General features: G+C 47.1%; 5 protein-coding genes across 7 annotated transcripts; 4 read left to right on the plus strand and 1 right to left on the minus strand.

Annotated features, from left to right (window-relative positions):
• Positions 1-1,380: 1,380 nt before the first annotated feature.
• Positions 1,381-12,446, minus strand: LOC6728581 (arrestin domain-containing protein 17). The gene is made up of 3 exons (XM_002103886.4): positions 11,871-12,446; positions 2,735-4,123; positions 1,381-2,653 (listed from the first exon to the last, which is right to left on the minus strand). Exons 1-3 carry the CDS (start codon positions 11,983-11,985, stop codon positions 2,595-2,597), a joined length of 1,563 nt encoding a protein of 520 aa, XP_002103922.1. The 5' UTR covers positions 11,986-12,446; the 3' UTR covers positions 1,381-2,594.
• LOC6728582 (tetratricopeptide repeat protein 14 homolog) lies at positions 4,316-8,097 on the plus strand. 2 transcript variants are annotated; one of them, XM_016176997.3, is made up of 8 exons: positions 4,316-4,938; positions 5,006-5,217; positions 5,281-5,492; positions 5,560-5,778; positions 5,883-6,349; positions 6,469-6,766; positions 6,849-6,860; positions 7,015-8,097. In XM_016176997.3, exons 1-8 carry the CDS (start codon positions 4,671-4,673, stop codon positions 7,943-7,945), a joined length of 2,619 nt encoding a protein of 872 aa, XP_016035212.2. In that variant the 5' UTR covers positions 4,316-4,670; the 3' UTR covers positions 7,946-8,097. The 2 variants fall into 2 exon arrangements, with proteins under 2 accessions (XP_016035212.2, XP_039150430.1); XM_039294496.2 differs by lacking the exon at positions 6,849-6,860.
• On the plus strand, positions 5,639-10,577 carry LOC27206473 (GTP:AMP phosphotransferase AK3, mitochondrial). Its single transcript, XM_039294501.2, has 2 exons — positions 5,639-5,778; positions 9,542-10,577. The coding sequence occupies exon 2, from the start codon at positions 9,576-9,578 to the stop codon at positions 10,224-10,226; it is 651 nt and encodes a 216-aa protein (XP_039150435.1). The 5' UTR covers positions 5,639-5,778; positions 9,542-9,575; the 3' UTR covers positions 10,227-10,577.
• Positions 12,447-12,855: 409 nt separating the features above from the next.
• Positions 12,856-15,474, plus strand: LOC6728584 (arrestin domain-containing protein 2). Its single transcript, XM_016176999.3, has 4 exons — positions 12,856-13,166; positions 13,989-14,356; positions 14,417-14,948; positions 15,012-15,474. The coding sequence occupies exons 1-4, from the start codon at positions 13,052-13,054 to the stop codon at positions 15,368-15,370; spliced, it is 1,374 nt and encodes a 457-aa protein (XP_016035214.1). The 5' UTR covers positions 12,856-13,051; the 3' UTR covers positions 15,371-15,474.
• A 221-nt stretch (positions 15,475-15,695) lies between these two features.
• LOC6728585 (mitochondrial thiamine pyrophosphate carrier) lies at positions 15,696-18,351 on the plus strand. 2 transcript variants are annotated; one of them, XM_016177000.3, is made up of 2 exons: positions 15,696-16,353; positions 16,817-18,351. In XM_016177000.3, exon 2 carries the CDS (start codon positions 16,919-16,921, stop codon positions 17,915-17,917), a length of 999 nt encoding a protein of 332 aa, XP_016035215.1. In that variant the 5' UTR covers positions 15,696-16,353; positions 16,817-16,918; the 3' UTR covers positions 17,918-18,351. The 2 variants fall into 2 exon arrangements, with proteins under 2 accessions (XP_016035215.1, XP_039150434.1); XM_039294500.2 differs by having other exon boundaries at positions 15,696-16,010.
• Positions 18,352-18,385: the final 34 nt, after the last annotated feature.

Below are 18,385 nucleotides of genomic sequence, written 5' to 3' on the forward strand. Positions count from 1 at the left end.
TTGCAGTAACTTCTGCTTGATTAGTTTTGATTTGGTTATTTGGCATTAGGCCATGTGCCCGGCCTTCTTTAACATGCTCTTTTGGCTTCCTTCGATTTCCCCTGCCTTTCTGTCTCGACGGACAGTGGAATAAACTAATTCCCAGTCATTCGGTGACGCAGATGGCTTTGGTTCTTGGACTCCAGGATGGGCTACGGATGTGCCGGCATGTGTGCTCGAGTTTTAATAAAAACTCAATCATTGTCCGTTTTTACCATATGGGTCGAAAGTTTTCGGTGGTTACATTTTGATTACGGCTAAAGACTTGTAATATTCAAGAATGGGAAATGGGATTAGCGAACGCCTTTACTAAAATCTTAAGAAGTATCAGTTCTAACAAGCGAACAAAGATATATTTTTAGCAATTACTTTAGTAATTACTTTAACTTTAAAACTCTTTCAATGAGCCTATGACATTTTGGAGCCTAGTAAAACATATACACAATCTTAAATTACAGCCATTCACGTACGTGTCTATCAATCTAAATCCGTTTTCATGGCAATGACAGTGTCACACATGGCGCATACTTAATATCAGTTAGCAGCACGTTCAATGGCGAAAAGCAAAGCCTCAAATTGCACTATCCCGCCCCCCTGAAATGGTCAACAAATCATTAACCTTCCAACCCCCGTGCTGGAAAGTCAAATAGAAGTTAAACCCAAGAGCGATTAAGACATTAAGTACACGGAAAATGGGGTGAGCTGAGTTTGCTTCTAGCACCTCTATAATTTGACGAAATGGAAACGCGAGGGAGTGAATCGTGGAAAATCATAAGGACCGCGATCGTTTGTCGCGCGTGCTGAAGTTTGCAGAATGCGGCAGGCACTACACTTCCGCTAAATGTCGCTATTATTTAACAATTTTGTTTATGTATGCCTTTCATGCGGCGCACCAGAAGCACCAGAAGGCAGCCAGCCCCATCGCAATGTGGAGTATAATTTATGGTTACTCTGATTCCCCCAGCGCCGTTGGGCAAACTAAATTGTCGCCCTCGTCAGCGGCAGCTGGAAAAAAATATGAAAGAAAACAATTACACCTGACTTAACACTTCCGTTACTTGTTACAAAAGCCGCACACGTTCCCCCCGTTCACCTGGTGGCCACCCACATGGCCGGGCTATCCACCTGTCCAGCCGAACAGGTCCAGCAGACAGAGGTAGCTGCGTGGGCGACGGCAACGCACTTTCATTCGAGCACTTCAAATTGTAATTTAGCACGTACAAGGAGCATGGTTTTTTGAGGGGCTGGATGGAAGTTACATGACCTGCTTTAACAATCCCCATTTTAGTGCGTTTCCAAACAGCTTAGGATATATAGAGGTATACAAATTATATAAGTGAATAGTTTTTGTAATTATATTAACATTTTATTCAGTTTTTCGTGTGTGTAAATCAAAGGGAAAACAAAAAATTGGTATCCAAAAATAGTGATTTGTAAAGCACCTTAACGAAATCGTTTGATCGTACATAATAAACTTTCGTGCGCTTAAAACTAAAAGTTGACATTGCTTCCAAACGATGATTATCAGTAATATTTGTATAAAAATTGTTCGTCGATACATTTGTATGTGTTTGTTTAACGATAACCATTCGATTTGTTCATCATACAGAGGCACTAAAGCTTATTGATTCATTGATTCTTCGCATCTTCGAAGAACCAAAACATCCTTCAACATATTCGATTTGTGCTTAAGTACTTAAATGCTAAACACGTAATGCAGTGAGAGAAATAAATAGTAATGTTTTGGTATAGAATTTCATTGAGACAGTATATCTATAAACCGTATTCATCAGAATCTTTGGACAGGCGGACGTATATAAATAAGAAATGGAAGATAAATAGGCGGGCAGGATATATGTTTCGAGTATAGTGAGTGCTGACATAAATACTCATGAGTCTTTGAGTAATTCGCAAGATTCAATTCTCAGAAATGCGCAAGTTTTGGCTGTCTAAGCTAATAAAGTTCAATCGAAGACAGACTTCCAAAGTTAAATTCTCTTGATTGTTCGTTTTAACCTAAATAATTCGTTTAGCAATTTTATATCTCATTTTAAACTAATTTTGAATTTGTTCGAATATAATATGTATGCCTAGTAAAAGATAATTGTCAAAATAGTTTTCGGTTAGGATTCGATATACTTCGCAAGTATATAATAAATTTCAATATTTTCTGGCTATTCAAATTCAAGTTATGAGGGACAAGGGAAAAAAAAACAATTGTGATTTTTGTCGAAAAAAATACAGTTGAACAAAAAGTATTGCAATATCAATGTGTATACAAAAAATGCAAATTAATATCAGACTGGAAACCGATTTGCCCTATCCGAACTTAGTTTCAAAATCGGTGCAATCAAAGGTGAAAATAAAATTGATATATCAGCGTATAACTTGATTTGTGCACAATTTGCATATGGTTTGTGCTCGTAGCGTAGGCGGTCGTCTAGGATATATTCGATATTCTGATGCTCAATAACACTATAAAGTAAACCTGAAGCTCTATGTCTAGGCAAAGCTTGGACGTAACTGGGTGGCTGCTCAGGACTGCCTATCACTCCTCACTTTGGAGTTCCCGGAGGGGCGTTGGCCAAGCCGAAGAGCTCTTCGTAGGAAGGTGCTGAGAAATAAATATAAGAGAATATTTAACGACATTAAATTATTGTTTGATACAATTGTAATGTCGAATATCCCAACTTACGCAGCTCATGGGCTCCAGGCGCCTGGCGAGGCTGCAGGAACGATGCTGAGGCCGAGGTGGATGGCAGTTGGCTATAGGCCGGAGCTCCTCCTGCTGCTCCACCGCCTGTTGGCGGGGCGGCGACCACTCCGGTCGGCGGTGGTGTGAGCGCAAGGAGCGAGTACTGCGGCGACTCCGGCAGCGGGTAGGCGGGCAGGTGGGGTGGCGGATACGACTGCACCATAAGCGGACTGGACGAGTAGGGCATGTAGGGCACGTTGGAGCTGCGCAAGCTGGCCCTGGCCAAGGGACTACCATACTGCGAGGACTGGGAGCCCGAAGTGTACGACATATCCATGCCACCGGTTCCAGCGCCCACGGCAGGACTCAGAGTGGCCGCCGAGGAGTCCGAGGTTATCGAGTTGATGGAGCTGCACTCGCTAAACTGCGAGGAGTGCGAGGGCGAGCCAATGGAAGAGTCCAGTGAGGGGTAGACCGGCAGGGCGGGCTCAAACAGATTGCCGGAGCCCAGATCCGGACCAGGTGGTCCATCGTTTGGCCGTGGCGGTGGCGGCGGACGCAGCGAACTCTGCCTATTCGATGGATCCTGCGAGTACACCTTGAAGGGCAGATTAAGGATCAAGTTCTTAAAGAATCCACGCAGCACCGCCTCCACACGCAGCTCGTATACAATGGTGATGACGCCGCTCATCTGTTCATCCGTAGGCTGAGCTCCATCGGGCAGGAGCAGCTCGTGCGCAAAGCTTCGCTCGGTCTTCTTCTGCACCGAGCCCGTCTCCTTGGTGGCCACCGCGATGCACTCCACCTTCTGCACCCGCAGTGGCACATGGCTGTAGTAGGTCACGTACTGCAGGACGGTGAAGCGCAGCTTCTCCACGGCGGTGGTGCTGTTGTTGATCACAGTGGCGCAAATCCTAAGCGGCTCTCCGCGCACCGCAAAATCCTCGGGGAGAAGGGCCAGCAGGGTGATCGGTCTAGTGCCAAACAAACTGATCGTCTTGGTCACCTGCTTCTCCAGCGAACTGGGTATGCTGCGTTGCATGGGCTGGAGCGGCATGTTCTTCACCACGGTGAACGGAATCGTGTGGCGCTCGTCGAAGGTCCACGGTCGCTGGATGAGCACGCGCATCTTGTACTTGATGGCGCCATAGCTGCCCTTGAAAGTCGAGGGTAGCTGGCGACCCAGCGCTACCTCGAAGATGAACGTATGCTCCCCAGCCGAAAGTTCCAGGCCACGCGGCTCGAAATCCGGCAGAGGCGTCTCGCTGTGCTCGTACACCTCCTTGCTGGTGTAGAACAGGCTGCGGGAGTACTCGTTGTTGTTCGAGTTCTTGCGCAGGATCTCCATCCATTTGCATTTGCCCTTGCCGGTGACCTGCACCTTGATGGCTGAAAAGAAAATTAAGTTTATTAAAAACTAATTTATATTATTGCAAATTCAAACGGCTTAAAATTTAAATTAGCAAAGTTTCCATCCATGCTAGCGTTGCCATCCATTTCACTAGCGAGTGCAACCACCACAACAGCAGAGTTGCGAAGCCTCGATATTATCGGTAGCAGTGTGGCTGCATTTTCTGCACATTTTTTCAGACGCCGTATGGTATTATAAGTTTTAGCAAAGACGGACATATTAATATTTTCACGTACTTTTCACATCTTGCCAGAAATTCAATCAGAAAATCCTTTCGTTAATGCCTGTTATACTCCTAAAAATACCATTAATAGTCTAGCGTTTAAGGAGAACCGAAAGGTCGAGCTGCTCCACCTGCCTCGAGTGACTGGAAATCTAATTTGCGTTTAGTTCGACGCAAAACCGGTGCCGACATTTTCTCGCCCAATTAAGTCGAGTGTGGATTTTGCCGCATCCCGTTCCCTTTGCCCTTTAAAAATCCTTGATCTTTAAATGTTGTGAAGCGAAGCGGTGCGCGCTGCCAAGATGAACTTCGATTATATCGGCCAGGCCCTGGGCTACCACGGCCAGCCGCTCCAAAAGATCTGGGACGACGAGCGCGGCGTGGACGACCTGCGACTGATGGGCCTCACCCAGGTGAACTACGGGGTCTACCAGGAGCGGCAGAAGTACTTCACCTTCCAGGAGCGGGCCAAGCGATTGAAGATGCATCAGTTTCTGGCCAGGAAGGCCACCGATTTGTATGATCGCACGCTGGTGGCCAATGTCATGGAGGATTCCCTGCTGGCACAAGGTGGGTTTAGGGCCTATGACTATATAAGGATAGTCAGTGGATAACTCCAATGCTATGTTCCTTGCAGGCAACACATACATGACGCAGATGGCCCCCTTCGAGTTCTTCCTCAATGTGAAGGACAAACGCAAGGGATGGGCGCACCGACTGTCCGCGCTGAAGCAGGGCGACATCATCTACACGCAGGTGACAAGGCTGGCCAGCGGCAACCGGCTCATAGTGAAGCCACTCTGCACTGCTGAGCCCAAACACGCCTACTTGGCTGACATTCCCATAAAGGTAACCGCCAACACCTTTATCTGTATCATATTTCGCATACTAATCAAATCTATTTCGTCGTAGGCCGTGATTCTGCAGGACTTCTGGGGTCCCTTGTCCCTGGACAAGCAGGGCAATCCGCGCAGCTTCGTCCAGAATGACATCTTGCGCTGTGAGATCAACAACATATCCGCGGATACCGAGCGTCTCTCTTTGAACATGATAGGCATGTTCAACAAGGTGCCGGATTTAAAGTTTGGTCTCTGTGACTTTAAGGAGTTGCCCAAGTATTATAGGTAAAGAATCGTTTATCGTTTTTTAATGCATATCTTATATTATGTTTAACAAATGTTTCTCTTGCAGTAAAATCCATAACGTGGATCATCCATCTGCGTCTCACTACGAGGATGAGCTAAACAAAGCCTTAGAGTTTGAAAATCCCAACTACGATTTGCTGTTCCAATTGAACGGACTGCAGCCAAACGAGAATCTGTCACTGATGTCATATCTAAGGGCGGGATTCCCGGACGAGGAGAGCGCCGCGGAGCTGCGGCAGAAGCAGGCCTCCCAGTGGGCCTTCCGGTAAGTCTATATACTGACCTTATGCCTTGAGAGTGTTTGTCATTCCATCATTCGCACACCCTATCGCACCCAACACCCACCTTCATTGATTGGCCGCTGATCAGCTCCGTGGCTGATGGCATCGAACACTTTAAGAACGGCCAACAGGTCGAGGCCTTTCAGTGCCTGAACAAGGCCTTAAACATTGATCCGCGCAATGTTGAGGCGCTGGTGGCACGCGGTGCCCTCTACGCGAATCGCGGCAGCTTTCTTAAAGGGCTGCAGGACTTTGAGAAGGCTCTGCACCTGAACAAGTATCACGTGAACGCGCGCAAGTACATGGGCGAAACGCTGGTGGCTCTGGGTCGCAGCTACGAAGAGGAGAATCGCATAGCTGAAGCAGTTAAGGCCTATAGCGATTGCCTAAATCTGCTGCCGATGCACGAAGAGGCACGCCAGTCCTTGGACGCACTGCATCTAAGTGGAGACGGTAAGCGTAGAATAAGCACCGAGCCGTTCAACATGACCGGTGGCCACTCCTCAGACGAGTCCTCCTCATCGAGTGCCAGTGATAGTGAATGCGAAGATTCGGGTGAGTACATGCTGTGTGAGGTCAGTGCAAGGAGGGCTCTTGTAGCTAGCTAAGCACTGATCCACCGTTTATTATTCCCTCATGAGCTCTTCAAACCGATAACTTATTCCCAATTGTAGCTGGAAAGGCCAAGTCAAACATTAGTCAGCCCTTTTATGCCCAACACAAGCTAAAGCAATCGGGAGACGAAAAGTTGGCCGTCATTGATGCCCATAAGGCAAATGAGTTTCGTCTGGACGACGACGAAACCGTGTCCAGTGTGCGGAAGCTTTTGCGCGAGGCAAGCAAACACAAGAAGGCCAAGAAGAAGGGAAAGAAGAAAAAGGACAAGAAGGAGCGAAGGAGGTCCAGGACCAAGTCCGAAACGGAGGATCCCATTGAATTGCTTAAGAAGATTGACTTCCAGGAGGCCCTCAGGTGAGTTTTGCAGCAAAAGATGCTCAATGCACAATCAGAATACATTTTCTTGAGATTCTCCCTGCTTAACCAACTGTGATAGACAAGACAACAAGTATGTACCAGGAATTATTTAGCTTGACATCCGAACTGCAATTGCAACCTAAACGATGTTCATTACAATCTGGGGTGCACAATGCGGTTTTGGTGTCAATGCTGTTGAATATTTTACAATACGCAGTTAATGCCACAGTTTGTGTTTCTTTTAGGCTCATGAACAGCACCAGGAACGATGAGGAACTCAAGGCCAAGATCAAGAGCTATCTAAAAGATGGAGGAAAAGAGTCACCGCCTCCGCCGCCACCAATGAAGAAAACAGTAGACCCATCCATAATGTCAACTTTTGACAACATGGGACCCAGCACATCGCGTCATGCGGCCGCCGTTGTTGGCTTCGGAGGAGCCCAGCCACCACCAGCGCCCAAGTTTCTGGGGCAAATGAAACATCCGGAGCCGGCACCCAAGCTCTCCTTTCAGATCAAGAAACGACCGCTGCAGATGGACAAGCTGGGAATGCTGCGTCTTGCTGCGCCAGCGGAGCCACTCAAGGAAGGACGGAGCAGCAGCTCCCGCAGCCGGAGTAGGAGTAGAAGCCGCTCGCGAAGTCGCTCACGTAATCGTCGGCTTGGAAGGAGCACGCGTTCGCCGCTCAGGAGCCGGCGTTCTGACTCGAGGTCCAGATCGATTAGCCGATCACGGTCGCGTCGCCGTCGTAGCTACTCCCGTTCGCGTAGCCCCTCGCCACGCAGTTACGGAAATCGCTTTGTGATTGGACGCTACCGTAATCGCCGAACTCGCCGTTCGCGCTCCTTTCATCGTCGGCGGTCTCCGTCGCCCATTTTGAAACGCCGATCGCCTTCACCATTTGTGCCCCGTCGCACACCATCGCCGGCATCCCGCTACCGACGCAGCCGATCCCGCAGTCGCTCCCGCTCACGCAGTCGGAGTCCTCGACGCTTTCAGTCTCGCTACATGCCGAGGGATCGTGGCTCCGTGAATCGCAGCAGGTACTCCTGGTACAATCCGCATAAACACAGTGTATCCCGCACCGTGGAGCCAAATGGCAACGATGAGAGGGCAGCTACTCCGCCGAAAAAGGGTTTTGCTGACGATAGATCTGGACGAGAAGAAAGGGCGTGAACAGGGCCTCGCCTACCAGTCTTAAGTTTCCTTTTAGCTGATAGGGTACATTTGATTTGATATTCAAATTTGTAAAACGCTCCCTTTGGGAATTGTTCTTTGGTCACTAAATAAAGAAGCTTGCGAAGCGAATTTATTACAAACTATAAAAATCAATCGATTATTGGTTCCTTTCAGACAACATGTAGCTTAAAGTAAAATCAGGAAATTGTCGGTATTTACATTTTTAATATAGCGTACAAACATATAAAAATATTTTTTAGTTCAAAATAAATTACACATGTAAGTATATGAATCGAATACCTAGGCAAAATTAATCAATGTTCGGATAAGTGTATTCAAAACTAAACAAGCTAGTGTGTCATTTTTGTATTTCAGATATCATAGATATTGCACATGGAAGGAACTAAGTCCAAAGCGTTGTGAGAGTGTAAGAGAGCCCCAATAGAGAGCGGAATATCCCGGAGAGTGTATCCCCCGCCGTGCCCCTTATCAACACTTTACGCTGCATTTTCGCAGTGAGAGACGGAGAGTAAGAGAGAAAGTGGTTAAAGAGGGGACGAACACCCGGCTGTTAGTGTTAGTTGGGGCTCCTAAGAGAGAGCTTAAGCGAGAGAGGCAAGTCTGGAAGCTAAACAACAAGCATCAAGCAAACACGAAAGATAACGACTTGTTTCATTTGATATTCGCCAGCCGGCAGAAGCGGAACAAACAAAAAATAAGAAAAAACAAACTTCGGACGCCGCAGCTGCGGACACGAAATTAGAATACTTACGGCGACAAGTTATCGCACAAATTAGTACGCGGACGAGAATTGCTACCGAGATACGTCGGCGGACACCCGAATTTTTTCCCAGAAGCCAAGGTGCCGTGTAAGTGTGAAAGGAGGTGGTTTTTACCAGCTGCTAATTTATATAACAATGAAAGCCAGTAAAAGTGCAAGGCCGCGTGCAGTGCAGAAATGCAGAATTGCAGAAAAACAACGCAACACGCGCGACATTAACACTAAACACGTACATATATACATGTGCACATATATTCTCTATAATTTTCCGTGCGGACTTTGGACGATAAGCGGGGCGACAACAATATCTGGTTATACATGAAGACAAAGAACATAAGGCTGAAAAGCCACGCTTGTCTCTTGCTGGTTGTTGTTGTTGCTGGTGGCGCTCTTTGAAGTGTGTGCGCTACACTTGTTGCCAAGCGGCATGTTGGTTCACGGGCACAACAGCTGACAAGTGATTTAGTGTTATATTTACCCACTCTTCTTCTTTGCAGTGTGTGCTCACAAATTGAATGGAATCATTGGTTAGATTCCCGTGATTAGTCATAAAACACATAAGCTATAGCGAAAACTATAACCTTCATCACCTCTGTATCAAACAATTGTGGCGTGCTTGATAATCTTATCGCCCATAAGAGTAGTCGAATATGGTCAACTGGAATAATTTTGGTTTTACTGCCAAGATTATGAGTTATTGACCCTAAATCAAAGTATAAAAACCGCTCTTATTAAATAGATAAACCGAAATCTCATTTTATATCATATCATATTAAATTTATCCAATTACCTATTCAATTTTTTTCTTGCAGCTCAAGGAGAGGTTGAAGAACTAGAAGCTTAGACATGTATACGAAAATCTTTCGCGCTGTGATAATCGGAGCCCCCGGCTCGGGCAAAGGAACTATTTCGGAATTGATCTGCAAGAACCACGGATGCGTGCACATCTCCACGGGCGACATTCTGCGCCAGAACATCATAAAAAATACGGAACTGGGAAAGAAGGCGAAGCAGTACATTGCTGAAGGTAAACTGGTGCCCGACGCGATTGTGACCAAGACTATGCTGGCCCGTATAACCGAGGTGGGCAACAGGTCGTACATCTTGGACGGATTCCCGCGCAATATTGCCCAGGCCGAGGCACTGTCTGCGCGCGAGCAAATCGATGCCGTGATCACGCTGGACGTTCCACACAGTGTGATTATCGACCGGGTCAAGAATCGCTGGATCCATGCGCCATCCGGCAGGGTATACAATATAGGCTTCAAGAATCCCAAAGTGCCTGGCAAAGATGATGTGACGGGGGAGCCGCTGATGCAACGCGAAGACGATAAACCCCATGTGGTGGCCAAGCGACTGGAGCTCTACGATGAGGTGATGAGCCCGGTAATAGCCTGGTACGAAAAGCAGGGCCTGGTCGCCACTTTCAAAGGAAAAAAGACTAAGGAGATCTGGCCGATGATGGAGCTTTTCCTCAACGACCGCATAAATGCGTAATGGAACAACCCCGAAATTACATCCAATGTGCACAAACTAACGATAAACTGCTGTGTTCAATTAAGTGCATAATATATTTAGATATATATATAAACGAATACGTATGAAATATGTATGTTTGTGGGCCGGTTAAGAGGAACAGGCGTATAATTAATGTAATTGCGAAGCCTTACACAGTAGCAGCTGTCATGTATTCCTTCTTCCACAGATATCATTCCCCTCATGAGCATGTCTTGCAGCTCCCCCCTTTTTTGTATAAACATATTTTTGTACTGGTATTCTGTGCTCTGATAATAAATCGCGTTTGTTATATACATACATATATATATATTTGCGCTGATAACGCCATAACAGCCGACTTTGACTTTTGGGGCAGTTAACGGACAGCCGTCGATCTATTTTTAGGCAATGTCCACAAACACTTGGCCCCATGTGTGAAGCCAACACTTATGGCTTCACCTGATGTCACCTAAATGCCCTTCATTTTATCGCGTAGCGCATTAAACTCTAAAAGATATGGGATAGTGTGGCGCTCCCGTTTAGTCTCGCGCTCTCTTACTTACACATGCACGGACCAGCTGCTGTTCTCACGCACACCTGTATAGTGGCAAATCACAACAGAGAGGCGCTTTGTTGACAGGCAAGGGCGCACAATTAGGTCAGGTTTAAAATTGTTTAAATCATTTATATAAAATTCAATAATCCACTTATTGTTTTAAAGGTAACTTCATAATAATTTGGGGATAGTTGTTTTCCTTGATAAATACTATACTACCTAATATACCATTACTAGGAATCTTATTTCTGGAGAATTAAAAATAATAACTATATGAACACCTTTGTGGCCTCTACTGTGCTGAGAGCGCCCTCTCACCTCTCTCTCTCTCTCATTTAGACCCGACTTGCGCTTGGCCCCATATTACGGCATTTTCGGCACGCCAACTGAGTGCTCCGCTCTTCGCACATGCCCCCACCCTCTATCCCTCCCGCTCGCACCCGCGCGATGCGTTTGGCTTGGCATTTCCTGAAACAAATGCCAGTACTCAAGAATCGTGAAGAACGAAAAGAAATTCAATTGCAAATGCAACGGGCGGCAATTGAAAGCTTATCGATGAATGAAAGGCGAGCGCCGAAGGCAATTGGAGGAATTTGCGAGCAAGAATCTCGAAATTGTGGTGCAGCTGAGGGGGGGAGGGGAGGAAGCCCCATAAAATGGCCGCTGTGCTTTGTTAACTGATGGAGTTCTTTGTTTATGCGAATGGGGCCGCAACGAAAGTCCAGCTGGCCATCGGGCGGACAATGGGTTGCAAACCGCTGACAAAACAGAAAAAAACACATTTCTATTTGTGGAGTACATGATGGCAAGTTGTGCAGAAAACCATCTTTGTTAATATTAGATTACTCGATTAAAGCAAACATTTTTTGGTAACACGATCTATATGTCTGTAAATAATACCCATAAGCATAAACTAAGAGCCTAACGTGAAATATGGGGTTTTAAAATGTATGTGCGAATGGCTTGCAAACTCATATCTGATATTATTTTTCTGCGTGTCTACAGCGGCCTGAGTCACGGGATGATGCAAGCCGGGCTTTGAGATGTGCATTCCAGGAGGCGGCAAGTTATGCTCGACTGGCACTTACCGCGTATTTTGGAGCGCTTGTTGACGTTCATCCAGATCTCGCCGCGAATTATGTCGCCCGCAAAGTAAACCCGATCCGCGCTGTCCAGCGTGATTCGCAGCCGCTCGCTTTCCATTCTGCTGGCGTTGATGGTGATGACTCCTCCGATTTGGCCACTTTCCTCACGCACTTATCCAAAAATAATTTCGTCATCAAAATGCCGCCACATAGAAACGTACATGGATGCACTGCAGCACCACGGCCCGCACCACCCTAAAGTATATGCTGAATAGTAGCACCACCACACGCACTCGCCTCACGATTTACGATTTGATTTTACTACACACACCGCGCGGTGAGTGGGAGCTTTTTCGCGCTGATTGTGGCCAATTCTTGGGGAATCTCGATATCCATCAATTCGCAATGGCCCACAAGTGATGGTCGCACACCCCGGGCTAATTTAATTCGATTGCTGTCGTCCACTGGCGGGTTGAATAATTAAATTTCTTATAAATTTACGAGATCCGAGAGTTACGCTTTTTTGTTGTAGCTGCAGCTCTCTCTTTCGATAAACGGGAGAGCGGCGGTCCGATAGCAGGAACAGCTGTTGCGCGGTGCTGCCACCTGGCGGTTGTCTAGCTGAAGCGGTTAATTCGCAGACTTTTGAATCGGTTTTTTTAAATGTGTTTAATTTAAAGTTTAAGTACTACACAACGTTTTTCAAATGCACTGTTTTCAGTTGTAATGCAATAGTTCTGAAATGCTTGGTAGTGCTGATCTTTTTTTAAGGTTTGATGTTCGAAAAGAGAAAAAGAAACTCTCTGTTTAACAAAACGCTCCGCTTAAATATCAGCGATGATTAAAGCATACATACATATTTTATTAAGATTAAGCTTTAGTTGGCTTAGCAGGCTTAATGCTCCATATAGTTTTCTGTGTGCTTCCCCGTTTTTTCCTCCGCTTCTTCTTCTGGTACCTGCATACTCTCAGGCACAAAAAATTGCTTCTTGGTTCACCATCGACTTTTGAGAATTCAGTATTAAGCCAGAGCTGCTCGCGTTCGGTGCTCGCGAGCTGAGTTGCCGGAACCCTCGAATCCATCGAATTCCAACCTCTCCCACCAACTATCAATAAAACAAACAAGGGAACTTGATAGCGCGATACCGCCTGACACCGTCGCCAAGGAGTCAATTCTGGACAGGATGAGCAGCAAGGTGAACTTCGTCTTCGACAGCAATCCCCTGGGGGTCTATCAAGCCGGTCAGCTAATCTCCGGCACGGCGGAACTGATTACGGAGCGCCCCAAGACGATTCGATGTAAGTGGCACCGACATGCGGATGAAGACGCAGTACATACATATTCTAATGGACTCGAAACCATGACGTCATCCCCCTCCATCCCCATCCAAATTCTGATTCCCATACCGTTCTCATCCACTTTCGTTGCGTAGTCGCGTCGTCATTAATATTGTTGGTGCTTTGTTGTTCGCTGCTTTATTGTTAATGTTACCGGTAGATCTGTTTAAAAGATGTGTATTGTATATACAAATGTACATATACATAAAGTTTATATACAACACACATGTGGCCGCTTGGCTGGCTTCGGATATCTGATATCTGAAGCGGCGTAAAAACTAGTTTTGTTTTGAAATTGCGTACGCTGTGTTTGTATTATTAGATATTTGATTCAGTTACTGGTCAGCTCGTTCGTGCCAATACCTTTAAATTGTAGTGTATAGGTATCATTTTGGGTCAATTAGGGGTAATTCATACAGATATAGATTGATACAAGCTCCATTAGCAAGCTAAGTCGGCCTTATCCGCATTATCATAAAACAAAACTCCATTATAATTCAAATATTCAAATAATTCCTAGGGTATCAAAAAGTCGAGCTTCAGCAGCGCTTTATTTTGACGGTGAACTTTATTAGGTAGCATTCGTTTTTTGTTATGCTTATGATTAAATTATTCCCGGAATTATTGTTAGTTAATTAACAAAGGCAGTTGTTTGTAGCTGAGCCATTTTCCAATACAATTCTACATCCGAAGCACACAAAAGGTCCAAGGTCAACGGCAATTAAACTAAATGCATAATTGAATTACATACCCGGCAGTACAGACAAATTAACCCAATTGCAGCGATCTTTATAACCATAAATGGATACGGCGAGACGCGCTGGCAGGAAAGCGAGGAGCGTGTGGGCGAGGATGGGAAGACGACCAAGTCCCTGGTGACCCACACCACCACCGAGGTCTACTACAGCACTGATCAGCCGGTTTATGGAAAGGCCGGTGGCTCCCAGCTGGAGTTGCCCACCGGCAAGTATGTCTTCCCCTTCCGGGCAACGATTCCGCCCAACGCACCCACCTCCTTCAATGGTGCTCATGGTCAGATTAAACACGAGGTGACCCTGACCATCGATCGCGCGGTTCGCTACAACAACACCTTTAAGCAGTGCTTCACGGTGATCCTGCCACACGATCTTAATAAGCGGCTGGAATATAAGGTATGTAGTTTTGGTTCTTCTTCTTAAGTGGATAACCTTATGCAGCGCACTTCCCCCTAGGAACCCCTGCAACGCTTGGAGTCGAAGAGCTTCTGGTGGGGCTCCATTTTCGGTGCCCATAAGCCGATGATCATGGACGTGAGCACCTCTTATTCTGCCTACGTGCCCGGCCAGAAGATTCATTTCCATCTGGTGTTGGACAACCAGTCGGATGTCCAGTGCATGGACGTAAAGGTGCGTCTGCTCAAGAACGTCTCGTATCGAGCGAACTCATCGGGCGCAAAGGAGCAGCTGAAGGTCACCGAATCTCGGGTGGCGGACAAGCACTGCGGTGAGGTGCTGAAGCACAACAAGGCCAAGTTCGATGAGTTCCTCACGGTGCCGCCAACTACTCCATCCACGCAAAGCGAAAAGGATCCCATTCGAGTTAGCTACACACTGCGCTTCATCGCCAAGACCTTCAAGCTGCACGGTGGAGGTGACTTGGTAATGGACTTTCCAATAACCATTGGCACAGTGCCGCTGCTGGGAAGTGCTGATGACAAGGGACCCGGGGCGGAGAAGTCCCAGCCCAGTGGTGCCTCTCATCCAGGTGGGTTTTGCCCTGAAGAAATCAGAATCGCAAGTGTTTTTAATCAACGTTTCTCCGGCTTAGGCTCACCCAACTTTCAGGAGGACGTCAGCGAAGAGCAATTCGAGTCCAACACCTTTAAGCCAAGATATCCCGTCTATCCATTTGATGGAAAGCCTGGAACCAATGGCTCCAACGGGGCAGCTAATTTTCCCAGTCTTTATCCCAAGGCAGAGGATGCGCATCCTGCTACTCCTGTGAAATTCACACCAAATCCTGTGTCGCCAGCCGCACAAAAATCGCCACCATATCCGACCAACATACCTGTTGCTTCTCCGCCAGGCGGTAATTTTGAGGTGCTTGGATTCAGTATACCACCCGACTATAAACCCACGCCTAGTGCTCCAGCTGCTTCCTCCACTGGCGGCATTGGGTGGAAATAGGGACCATAACTTAACCATTTTGTATTCTACACCTTAAGCCATTTTTAAATATACAAAAAAAGCCCGCATAAGTGGCAACGCTGTGCACGTGGCAGCTATAGTAATATCGATAGTTAGGAATATCTTAATCCTAAATGGTCTTTCAATCAACTCGAGTATAAACGCAGTGATCTGGTTTCAGGAACTATGCCTACTATTAAAAAATATATATGCTCCCAATTAGGAAAATCCTAAACATGAATGTTAGATGCTAGCTATTTTCTAGCTATTGTTGTCAACCGCGATAGCCGATAGTTGGCATCGCTGTTCGCTGAAAGCTCATCGCCAGCGGCTCGAACAGCTGATTCCGTGCACTTGGCGACGTAACTCGGTTTGTTTTGTTGTTGTTGCGTAGAGGATTCAAGCAGCGCGGCTTGGATTTGGAAAACCAGTTTGTGGAAGTGGGAAGCGGCCAACTTGGACAGCGGCAGCAGGGGATTGGATCGCCGCACAACTGCAACGGCATCTCAACGGCGGCGCTATTACAAATCTGGCGAAAAGAAAGTTTTGACGCAATCCACGGGCCGCCGCCTGTAATGAAGAAGCGTCGCCGCCGCAGTTACTGCTGCACTCTGCCCGCGAACGGACGCATCTGCTCCAGGTGAGCTGAGATTGAAGTGCGCTGCCCTAGACATTCAGCAACATCATCATCATCATCACCATCGAGCGTGCTGCCAATGCCTTTGTCTCTTTATCTGAGCAGCAGCATCGGAATTTTGGGAACTGGACAACGGTCGCCGAGACATCGAACAACAAAAGCGGGAAAAAGTGAAATCGCTGATAAACCCGAATACCTACCGAGCTATTGTCAATCAATGAACGGCCGTTTGAACCTGGAGTCAACTTGGGAGCTCTGCGAATTGGCGGGCAATTGGCCATAACATACGGAGATAATAGTGAAGTAATCGCAGAGACATACGCACGCTCCGTGGAGCATGACACTTGTAAGTCTCATCCTCAGACGAATTCCACTCCTACTATTTCCCAATTCCTGTCTACGCACTTGTACACACCAATTTGTCCATCGACTTTGATGAATGTGTAAACAAGTCGAAGTTTGCGCCCTGCCGCACCTCTAAAACGTTTTGAATGAAAGCTACAGGCAAGCTTAGCTAAGTCGGATTTTCGGAAACTCCATCTCTGATAGCATCATCATATATTCGGTTTTTTTTTTCTATCAACAAACAATCTTAAGCTTTCTTTTTCACAGCATCTGCCTTGAATTTCACAAGAAGTCAAGTAAATTACAAAGAACCATTAAAGCAAATTCTCTTTTTGAGACTATATAAGCTATACCTACATATAAGATCCAACCTCATGGGAGATGCTAAGTCCGAGTTAGGTGTAGCAGCTAAAGAGTTTCGACTGTAATAACGTATCCACCTGTCTGCGTTTCTTTATTTTCAGAAATGCCATTGAAAAGTTGGCAGTCGCAGCAATAAAAGTGAAATCCGCACGAGCAAACATACGCACACGAAAAGCGAAACCAAAGGCAGCTCCGACGCAGACATGGCGGTAACCACAGGCTCCACCAGCGAGGCGACCACAGCCACAGCTCCCGTTCCGCGACGCAAGCACAGTACGCGGGAGCAGCTGCATCAAATGCTGGCCGGTGGGCTTTCGGCGGCCATTACGCGCTCCACCTGCCAGCCGCTGGACGTGCTCAAGATCCGCTTCCAGCTGCAGGTGGAGCCGCTGGGCAAGAACGCCGCCAAGGAGGGACCAGGAGCCCTTACCTCCAAATACACATCCATCGGACAGGCGGTGAAAACCATATACCGCGAGGAGGGTCTGTTGGCCTTCTGGAAGGGGCACAATCCTGCCCAGGTGCTGAGCATTATGTACGGCATTTGCCAGTTCTGGACGTACGAGCAGCTCAGCCTGAGGGCCAAGCAGACCAGCTATCTGGCGGATCATCAGCATCTTTCGAACTTCCTGTGCGGCGCTGCGGCCGGAGGAGCAGCAGTGATCATATCCACGCCGCTGGACGTCATCCGCACTCGTCTGATTGCCCAGGACACCAGCAAGGGATACAGGAATGCAACAAGGGCTGTGTCGGCGATTGTCCGCCAAGAGGGTCCTCGCGGCATGTACCGCGGTCTGTCCTCCGCCCTGCTGCAAATAACGCCGCTGATGGGCACCAATTTCATGGCCTACCGCCTGTTTAGCGACTGGGCGTGCGCCTTCTTGGAGGTGAGCGATCGCAGCCAACTGCCCACGTGGACGCTGCTGGGACTGGGCGCCTCCTCGGGCATGCTCTCCAAGACGATCGTGTATCCCTTCGATCTGATCAAGAAGCGACTGCAGATCCAGGGCTTCGAGTCGAATCGCCAGACCTTCGGACAGACGCTGCAGTGCCACGGAGTCTGGGACTGTTTGCGGCTGACCGTGCGCCAAGAGGGCGTTAGGGGCTTGTACAAGGGCGTGGCCCCCACACTCCTTAAGTCAAGCATGACGACGGCCCTGTACTTCAGCATTTACGATAAGCTCAAGCAGGTGCGCTTCTAGGTCGGACTTGGAGTCGGGGTTAATGGCGGCTCAAAGCCATTGTGCGCCCAAACGGAATCTACACTGTATTTTCTATTTTTATATCTATTTACCGCAGCGCGTAAATAATACTAAGACTTAGGCTAACTCTGTTGATTAGTTTTCGGTTGTGCGTATCTTTTCTGGGGGTTCTGTTTATCTTAGACCAATCGACTTGGTCAGCGCTTTAGTACACACAAAAATAGTTGGCGCACCAGTTAAGTTATAGATTGTATGTGCTAGATTGTAGTTCATTATGCGGCAGAGCACCTCACTTCTCAGACACATTCAAATTTTTATTTATCTTTTGTTTGATTCGCAAACGAAACGACTGCGCTGGCAGTTCATTTGATATTTAATTAATTAATTACACCTAAGTATTCAGGGAATTTAATAAAATTGACTACATCACAGCAGTGAAATAACTTTTATTTTTAATGAGGATTGACC

The sequence above is a fragment of the Drosophila simulans genome, chromosome 3R, assembly GCF_016746395.2.
Source record: "Drosophila simulans strain w501 chromosome 3R, Prin_Dsim_3.1, whole genome shotgun sequence".
Taxonomy (NCBI): Eukaryota; Metazoa; Arthropoda; class Insecta; order Diptera; family Drosophilidae; genus Drosophila; species Drosophila simulans.